The sequence below is a fragment of the Buceros rhinoceros genome, unplaced genomic scaffold (assembly GCF_000710305.1).
Source record: "Buceros rhinoceros silvestris isolate BGI_N320 unplaced genomic scaffold, ASM71030v1 scaffold7997, whole genome shotgun sequence".
Classification (NCBI taxonomy): Eukaryota; Metazoa; Chordata; class Aves; order Bucerotiformes; family Bucerotidae; genus Buceros; species Buceros rhinoceros.
The window spans coordinates 86,361-96,437 of record NW_010422732.1 but is presented as its reverse complement, the minus strand read 5'-3'; the positions used below and the strand labels follow the sequence as shown (position 1 = coordinate 96,437).

Genomic DNA, 10,077 nt, shown 5'->3' with positions numbered 1-10,077 from the left:
ATTATACAAATAACAGTGGATGAAAGAAACAGAACCTGAAGTGATGAAAATAGTGAACAAAAAGGTGGGGATTAGCATTCAACCCTTCTTGTCCTCCTGGAAGAAATAATATCCTTGCCTCTGAAGTCAGGAGACATTTCTACCATATATCCCAGATGCAAGGTCCTACATTTCCCTCCACAAGAGTTCTGGTTTTCCCTCTCCTTAACTTCAGCTTGTCTGTAGTGGACTTCCCTCAAGTAAGCGTGTTGGAATACCTCTTGAAAGATGTTTTAACTCTTTGTGGATAAAGTAAATGCTTATACCTCCAAAATCTGAAGAAAAAGGGATAAGCTTGCAGATTGAATCCCTCTACTGTTACCAGAAAGTAAAGACTGAAAAGGACTTTTTGGGTCACTGAATAGAGACCCCTGTAACTACACATATGAACTATAAATGACATATATATTCATGTCATTAGATTTATTTTCTCTTTAATGTAGTCTTCATCTCCTACAAAATACTAACAAAAACCCCTGAACACCAGGCTGGTGCCAACCAGATTTACTTTTTGAAAGAGGAAGACTTAATTCTGCAGGTTGAGAAAACACCTGCAGAAAATTCACAAACAGAAAAATTCCAGAATTCCATGATATGTTTATACTCCAAAATAAAAAAATAAAAAAAAAAGAAGCAATCCTTTTGTATAAAGCATTACATACACTTTTTCTACAGGGTTTGCAATAAAGCTACATTCTGAGTACTGCTATGTATAATTTAATTTCACCACATACTTGCTCATGCATTATTTCAGAAAGCTCTTTCGCCATTTCTCTGTAATTGGCCTTCATTTCTTCTTGATATTCCAACTGATCTTCCTTTATAAGTCGTTCATTTACACCCAGAGCATGCCCACAAGCTTCCACGAATTGCCTAATTTAGATAAAAATAATAATAAATTTAAAAAAAAATCTCAATCAGGAAAACAAAATCCAAAAGATTAATTAAAAATTCTAGCCTAAAATACGTTTTTAATGCAGTGAGAACACTGTAAAAGTTTTTCAAAAAAATTCTTACGGTATGAGTCTTAGGAAAAAAAACCAAGTCTTCCTGCTCCGCCCCATCCCCCCCCCAAAAAACCCCAAACCAAACCATACCTAAAAACTTCCTTTAGTAGCTTTACTTTATTGTCTGGATATCTTTTGGTGTTTGTGTCATCTAAGAAAGCTCTTGCATATGCTAATGGACCAGCGTTAACCTAAAAAGATTGAGAATTACAAAATTAAGTCAGTTTTCCGACATACTGTCTTAGCAACAACAGGTACTACAGGTGTCTGTCTGATTTGCTTTTCTCAGCAAAACACAATGATTTCAAAAAAAGCTGGACACGTTAAATAAGAAAACTGCTGGAGCTGGAACACAGGGGCAGGAGAGGTCTGCACAGCACTCTGTATGAACCTGTCTTGGCACAAAGGAACCACCTCCATGGTGTCGCAATGTAACTGCTGATATTGCCAACTTGTCATCTCTGTTTATGAAATTAGGGTGGGAAAATGAGTAAATCCGCTACTGTTTTGTCTGCATATATATTCGAAATGCTCTTCCAAGCTGAAAATTCTGCAATAATTAGCAGAAATTTAATTACACTATTATGGCAACTAGATGAAAAGTGGATTCAACAAATTCTGACTCATCCCTATTATTGTTTCATATTAGCAGTAAAAGCCCCTCCCTTCTCATCCCAAATGCTGGCTTGATAATTTGCTGATTCTGGAACTTTGGCTTTTTTTTTCCTTGGTGTTTTTTTTCTTTTCTTTTCTCTTCACCACGAACAACAATTCATTTCAGATGACTCTGTTTACCATTCCTTTGATTTGAATCAGCTAAAAATAATAGAGCAGCACGTCATTGTATTCTTAAGACCCTTACCATATTGATTTGTACATGCTACAACTGCTTTCTGTACCCTATTTTGCTGAATCTGATGGTCTCTTTATACATTCAGCTCTTGCTTGCCTTAGCCAAAATGAAATGTTGCACAGTGAGATTCTCTGTCTTATCATTCTCCTTTATTTTGGCACTCCCTCTTCATCTCCATAGGGATCTTACCAAAATACAGAAGCAATAATGACCATGTTGAACCTACTGCAAGCAGACCTACATCTAAGAGAAATATGCTCATTCATCCTCATGTGGGAAGTCACCATATTATGGTAGTTTCAGCTTTACACCAAAACCTGGCGGGGCTCAGACCACCATATATTCCAGAGATGAATCTTAATCCCTTCCTGTAACTGTCCACGATAAGTGTTTATATGAAATGCTTTAAACTGATTTTCCTACTCTGGAAATAACTGCCAACAGTAAGCATATTTCTAATTTAGGATATTCCTGAATATACAAAATAAAAGATAATGATAAAATGCTACTACAATTTTTCAGGGACAGAAGCAAGTGAAATGGCTGAAAGGCAAAGTATATGGTCTTACCTGAACACTGACACTTCCTTGTAGCTTCAGCTGCAATTTGATCATATCTACTTCAGCTGAAGAGCAAAGCTGCCTAAGTTCTGCAACTTTTTTACTCATTTCATCAATGGCTACTTCAATTGGGTTTAAATCAGTATGGTGCTGGTACATTACTGGAATGCGTTTTTTCACATATGGGAAGCAATGTATAGCTATGGACAGACACAAGTTTAAAACGGTTAGAAAAGTTTTTGAATATGGTGTGTTTTCATAGAATTTTATGCTAAAATATCATTTTGATATAAGTAATTGCCTGATTTAATAACATATTATATAATTAGAACTACTACCAAATGTACAGGGAAACAAAACATTGAAAATGTAAATATGCGGAACTTTACAAGTATCACAGCAAAGAAAGATCATTGTGAAAACTGCTACTGATGATAACCAAGAAATAAGCCATTGGAACTTAATTCATGTGAGAACTGTGAGAAAAATTGGTTATGATCTACATATCTCAAAGAGAAGAATCAAAAATAGCGCAGCTGTATTATCTCCTCACATGTATTATCCACAGACAGCTGACATTATAAAGTCATTTATTTAAGTTGTTTTTATCACTATATTAAGAGAGCGATACAGAAGCTCACACATAACAGAAACAAAACACAAAGTAGTATTTTTCTAAGAAAAGGTATGATGGACTCCAGATTCACAATTATTCAAGTGTAAGAAAAAAAAAAAACAAACCCAAAATTAATTTTGAATAAACCAATCTGAAAATCGGTTAAAATATGAAAAGTACTTTAGCTGATAGCTATAAAGGATTTTAAATGAAATGGAAAAATCCTTACAGAACAGAATTAGACCATTTGAATTAATGCTTCTAGTTAAAGTACAACTTATTATTTCACAAATTCAGATTATACACGTTTTTCAGAAACATTGCCAAACGCATCATAACTTTTAATTATCTCCCTTAAAAGTATAAGAAAATAGTTTGTATCAGTGAAACAAAAGTTTTTGAAGTTTGAGCCTATAGAAAGACAGATGGACACACTCTCCCTTCTAAAACTAAAAAATGAGAAAATAAAGCATAGTGATTAGACCAAAGTCATGATGGAACAGAGGCTGGAACCCAAAGAGAACCTGCCCTTCAGGTTCTCTTAGTGCTTTTAGCCAAAAGAACCGATGCTGCATTTTACGTGTCCAAAGGCTGAAGAATGTTGAAAAATCTCACACCCAAATCAGCAAGCATAAGATCACCTTCTTCAGCAAAAGAGAGGTGAGCACAGGGAAGGGCAAAGGTAGAGATGCAGACATTCCATTATTAAAAAAACCCCCCAAATTATTTAAAACCACAGAGTAGTTAAAACATAGCAAAATCTAAGATTTTACTCTTTTTCCAGTGCTTAGGGATTAAGAAGTTGCACAATGATACACATATTTTCAGATGGTTATTTGTGTTTATCACATTTTGAGTATTATTTTCAAGTATGTGCTAATTTTAAAAGGCTGTTTTGTTTAACAGTATTTTAGTATACTTTGCAATTATTGTCACCTCCAAGAGTCATGTATGAAATCATCTATTTTTTTTTTTGACAAAATACACAACATATAGAAAAGCCTAGTATCAAGAATAAAGTATAAAATGCAAAAAAGCACTCTCCTTTTAAAGGAAATTTCCATTCAGTCAGTACCTGTCAAAATAGTCCGTCTCTTACACTGTTCTTCTACTCCTCCTTGTCTTTTACCAGCTTGAGTAAAAGGCATCTCAAACATAAAACGACGAATGTTATGAGTCCTTTCAAAATCTGTTTTTCTTTCTTGTAACTCTTTTTCTTCAAAGTATGGAATTACATGTGTAACTTGAATATATGCGTATTTTGAATCTAAATCCTTAGGATTTACCTTAAAAACATGACAAAAAAAAAAAAAGAAATCAAATAACTACGCTGTGAATAAAGTGGATTTAACTGTAGTCATACAACTTCCAGAAATTACTTTTGGTCTCTTAACCTTTAAAGTACTGAAAACACAGAAAACGTTAATGCTCTCAGAGGGCCACTCTGAATTCCGTTTTTAACTAACACTGCTAGACACGTTACAACATGTTGTGGTGGAGCTTCTTTGGTTTGTTTTAACACCCATTATCAATAATTGCTGTATTCAGAACTACAAACAATAACATAATACAGTTAAACCCAGATTAACACTAGAAGGCACAGATACATAAAACCCAGAAACAAATACTTGCCCTCTATGATAGCTGATAGAATAGTAGATTGGAGACCAAAAATTGCTACGCTTAAAAGAAGTCAATAATTAAAAATAATATATAATTGTAAATAGTTCAAATATCATCTTCAGAAGGTACTCCTCCCAACCTCTCTGTCTCAACTCTGACACCCTGTGGGATTTCCCAAAGACTATACTGGTGCGAGCAGAGCAAACTGAAGGCTTCCCTATTCACTTGATTATGCTTCTAGAACTGGATGAGTATGAGCCTCAAGAACTGGCAGATCTTTAATTTGGTAAAAGCAGCAAGTCTCTATATCACTAGATAAAGCCTCCTAAGTCTTCACCCAACAGAGTCCCTAAATGGACAAATGAATTTTTTTTTTTTTTGGTGAATTCCCCCAACCACGGAACAAAGCGAGTGCCCTAAACCTGTGCAACTTTCTAAAAGTTGTTGCCTACCATTTCAGTCCTACATCAGTCACGCTATCTCTACCTGTCTCTGAGCCATTTCACTTCTATAAACCAAGTGGAAAAAATGACAATGCAAATACACACACGAAGTCACCAGGTAAGTCCTGGGGGAATTTGGGAACAGAGCTAAGGTCTCCATGCTGTTATCCGTTTTTATTGGAACATGCTACTTGATTATTTTTTTTTTTTAATTACTGGACTGGAACTTAAGTTAGAATTTACATGCTTCTTCTGATACAGCTGATAGAAAATATTCTCTATAAATGCTAACAAACACATGCACTATAATTAATGATAACGAATTCAGGAGAATACACTGGAAGAGCTATAAAAAAACCTGAGATTACAATATAAATCTCTTGCCTTCCATGCCATGAAAACTAGCCCTTGCATAAGCCCTCCCCTCCTTTCAAAGTTCCAAAATTGAAAAGCCCACTATTGCTCTGCTTTCAGGCCAAGAAGCACAGAACTTTGTGATCTTACTGGTAGAATCACTGAAGAGACAGGAAATTATAATAAGAGAAAACCACCATAAAGTCTGAAGCCAACCAAATGTTAAAAATTGTCTGAGTAAGGGAATGAAAGGAATGCAGAGAGGCATCCTGAGCAGTATGTTCTTGGTGTATGAGATCCTGTAGTCCAGTTCACCAGCTTTGGAGCCTTCAGTTACAAAGGAAAGCATTTTACATGACAAATCTAGATTTAAACAGATGATTGTGGTGGTACGGTTTCCCTGCCCCTTGAAGCCCACTTCAGACCTGAGGCGATTTGTCTTCCCCCACCACACCCCCACTTCCTAGGCAATGAACCAGCCCAGGGTAAGTCAGGCAGGGTTTGCAAAGGACAGCAGAACAGAACACCAAGGCACCTTCCTGGTGTGCTGGGCTCTGCTCTCCCAGCCTTGCACTGCTCTCCCTGTCCTTGGGAGATGGCCACCTGCTGATAGCCTGGTACATCTGTACTGGGGTCACGATAACCTGGGACATCTGCACGTGAGTCGAGGCCAACAGGGGGGCGATACCAAACATCGGAAATCAAGAAGTTCTTGGCCTGCACAACTGGCAGAAAATACCAGAATATTTTAACATCAGAGGTGGGCTGGAGCGGGAAAACATCTGACAAAACTCAATCATCTTGGACCCTATAAATAGCCATCCTGAAGCAAGACCCTTTGAGCCCTCCTGGGTCCAGCATCTCCCCTGCGTCAGGCACCTCTCAGGTACAAACTGCGCAAAAGGCCAGGATGAAGTCAAGCTTCTTGAGACTTCATAATTGTCTGTTGGGATTGATGGAGCATCATGGGGATTTGCTCTAAACTCAGGAAGAAAATTTTAACTATAGCCTGGCCCCTCTGTCATCTACCTCTCTAACACAAGTGTGGATGGGTAGATATTTCACTGTATTCAAATAACTCTGTGTGTGTATGTTTTGTGGTTGTGTCTATGCATATATACATGTATGTGTGTGTATATATATAAAAGGATACCCTGCAGTAAGTTAGTGCGAATCTTGTCGTTGAATCTGTAACTAAGTCACTATTTTGATTGCAACGCTTTGCTAATTTTAAATTGGTTGGTGATTAAGCACTGCTAAAAAAATCAACCCTTTGATCTACCCCTCGCCATCAATAAATCTTAGATTGCTGCCTAATCACAACCACATTGGTATTTTCTTTTGTAATGATCACTTAGCATAAGCATTTTTTTATATATACCGTTTAAGCATTCATAGAATTGAATGGGTTCAGAGACACAGGCAAAGGATAATACTAACGACTGACACAGAATTAAAATGTTATTTACACATGGTACTTTTCTCAGAAAAGGGATTTGTTTTTCACTTCAGAAGTAAGTTTGGGCTCTGCTCGAGGTGCAGAGAAGGGAAAAACTTCCAAAGAAAGATTGCATGAACTGGCAAGAAATACCGCTAAAGTTAACACGGAATAGGATCATAATCAAAATTTATTCTAAGATATGCTTATTATTTTGAGAGGTAACACCATGGAAATTAGACTTCTTGGTTTTCTTAACGGTAAACTTAATAGGAGATGATATTTCTTTCATGCCCTTCGACCAGCAGAGGTTTTAGACACACACGCCAAATGAGCAACAGACACTGATTCCACAGTATTTCAAGTGGATTACTGGAAGTAATATATTAGATATTTTTTTTTTTTTTAGAGAGAGAGTAAAGATCATACTTTGCCAGAATCCTGAATCATTTTGACATTTTCAGATCCAAATTTGTCAGAGTAGAGTTTTTGGAGTCTTTGTGAAATTTCTGAGAGAGGTGTGAGTTTAGGCTCTTTATAGATATACTCCTTTCCATCCTCATCCTCAAAGAAACCCTGTAAAAAACAAAAGTAATCAAAAGCTTGGAAAAAAATCCCCAAACGTGTAGGGCAACGATGAAGATTAACATAATGTGTGCGGTTCAAAGCAAATATAAACATTTAACGTCAGGATTCAAGCAAACATAAATAAAGAGAAATTAAAATCTAAGTAAAAAAGGTTTCTTAAGAAAATAAAAAAACCAAACCAAAACAGAAAAGTGTAATTATCTACTACAGAATGAGTGAAAGGTAATGGAAACACACAGCTAACATTTTAAAGGTTTGCTGTAATTTTATGGTGTGCCAAGCCCTTTGAGATATCTTTTCTTCACTTTTATTTAAAAGTGAACTTTCAGCACTGTTTCACTTGCCAAAAGAGAAATCTTGTGAGTCACATAGTCCTGTTGGGCAACAAGTGAGTATTTCGGCAATGGTTTACATAGAAATAATCTGAAAAATTTCTTCATGTCATAATACAATTTAATTCCAGAAAATAAAATTTAATTTATGGAAAAAAGTCTTATTTTTATCTTGTACTATATTGGCATATACGTCTTCATTTTTATTACATAAAGCATTTGTTTTAAAACCATAACTAAATGTGAAATAGGGTACATGGAAAGTGAAACAGGTCATTGGTTTAAAACAACAAGCCATGTCTGAGTTCATGTTTGAAATCAGAAAATAAATATTTTTGTCATAAACAAAACAGACAAAATAGGAAAGCACGACATATCATGTATAAACACAGGCTAGATCGACAAAAATACCCACATCAAACTAGGGTGAAATGCAGTAGTTTTTACTGCATTGCTTGCTTTGTAAGCGGTTACTGTAATTACCTCAACATCTGTTTCACTGTCTGTAAACTGGTATTGCTATAAAGTTACAAAAGACAACAGAATACATGTAAAGTTATACTGCTCAGAGTATTTTACAATTCTCCATGCTTAGCTGAACAATTAGCAACCGGGCTATGCATGTAGAAAGTGTACTACTTGATACTGCGTGATACCGTACTGATGCATAGGCATTCTAGACATACATTAGAGGATGTGAAGCTGTCCCATACACAGCCAGAACAACTTTTGTCCGAAGCATGCAGTACCGATGCATAGAAAAGAGTGATTTGTTCTCTAAATGGAACTTAATGTTACTTTTTAAATTGCAATGGCTATTAATGCATACCAATCTAAGAAGCAGCCTTGCAAACCACACTGTAGCATTACAGACATTAAGTCAATACATTACTAAGAACTGACATTACAGCAAACTTACCGCTGCCTTAAGGTAGTAAATAAAAGAAGAAAAAGAAAGAAAGCAAAAAATTTACTGAGGAAAATAACGAAGAATTATATCGGACTTGGTAACTATTTTATCCTAAATTTGTGATGGTGTTTTATTATTTCTTACAGAACACATTTCTTGTACTTTTTATGTTATGGTATCAATATAGATGTTGAAATAGTATACCCTGTAAAATAAATTCAGGTTTTTCTTACTGTATAGAGCAGGCAAACGCAAGTTACATAATACTCACCTGTCCAAAGAACGCTACCCTGAAGTAAGTTCCCAGCAGTCTCTTGCCTGTATGCATAACTTCTGTTACTTTACTGTACGCTCGATGAAGAGTGTCATATAAATGAGCAAGCCTCTAAAAATGAAAGAAAACAACCATGGGGTGAAAGAACTTCCCTGTCTTAAACAACAAATTAAGTCCTTGTAGTTAATAACAACTAAAACAGTAGCAACTGGTTTAGCTCTTTATCAGGATGATACACAAGATAAGGTTTTATTTGTATTTACTTATATTTAAAGGAAAATATTTCAAATTATTTAAAACCAAATCAAAAATTTCAACACATTCATATTTCAGTTACAATTTTAATACTCTTGTTTTATGATATGCAATCTGCCATGCAGATAAGACTGGGAAAATAAGGATTTTATTTGTGAATTTAGTACCTCAAAATCTCTCCGTTTTTCATAAATGGGAATTATGAGTTTATATATGTCAGCAATGAGTTCGTAGCGTTCTGCCTTCCAGAGTCCATCAGCACACTGCTCCAACAATTCCATCAGCACATCCTAGATTTGGATACACATTTGAGAAAGTAAAACAATTCAGTACTTGTGTAACATACCATAAATAATTATAGCACAGTTCTTCCCAGTGAAAAAGGAGATCTTGCCTCAAAACAAAATTATCTACACATACTGATTTAAATAAAATAAACCAAAACAGAATGGTCTGAGTGTACACATGTACTCTTCGTATTTATCATAAACAGCATTCTCCTTTTAGATACTCCTGGCCTCTGAAATCTCCAAATGACACCCGTGTGAGGACCTAAGGTCTTACCTTGAAACCTTTGCCTTAACCTCGTAACATGTTTTTTTTTCAAAGTATTGTCTCCTTGGAGTATTTTGGTTTTGCATAGAAAATATTATTTTACAAAGGTGGCTATACGAACGCTTGACCGTTGATAGGAAACTATCAAACAAATTACATCAAAAATAAAACAAAAAGATACAATACCAAAATCCGTACTTATTTAAGGTTAAATAAGAACTATGCTTCTC

At 35.5% G+C, this 10,077-nt stretch overlaps 1 protein-coding gene across 1 annotated transcript in view; it reads right to left on the bottom strand.

Annotated features, from left to right (window-relative positions):
- Positions 1 to 773: 773 nt before the first annotated feature.
- Positions 774 to 10,077, bottom strand: part of DOCK9 (dedicator of cytokinesis 9) — a gene marked incomplete at its 3' end in the record, with an annotated part of 95,219 nt that continues 85,915 nt past the window's right edge. Inside the window, exons 46-54 of the mRNA XM_010140152.1 lie at positions 9,460 to 9,582; positions 9,035 to 9,148; positions 8,773 to 8,778; positions 8,337 to 8,372; positions 7,363 to 7,509; positions 4,151 to 4,361; positions 2,469 to 2,659; positions 1,137 to 1,237; positions 774 to 912 (exon numbers count right to left, since the gene is read on the bottom strand). Of these exons, the coding sequence (XP_010138454.1) occupies positions 774 to 912; positions 1,137 to 1,237; positions 2,469 to 2,659; positions 4,151 to 4,361; positions 7,363 to 7,509; positions 8,337 to 8,372; positions 8,773 to 8,778; positions 9,035 to 9,148; positions 9,460 to 9,582 (1,068 nt within the window). The remainder of the gene's footprint in view (positions 913 to 1,136; positions 1,238 to 2,468; positions 2,660 to 4,150; positions 4,362 to 7,362; positions 7,510 to 8,336; positions 8,373 to 8,772; positions 8,779 to 9,034; positions 9,149 to 9,459; positions 9,583 to 10,077) is intronic.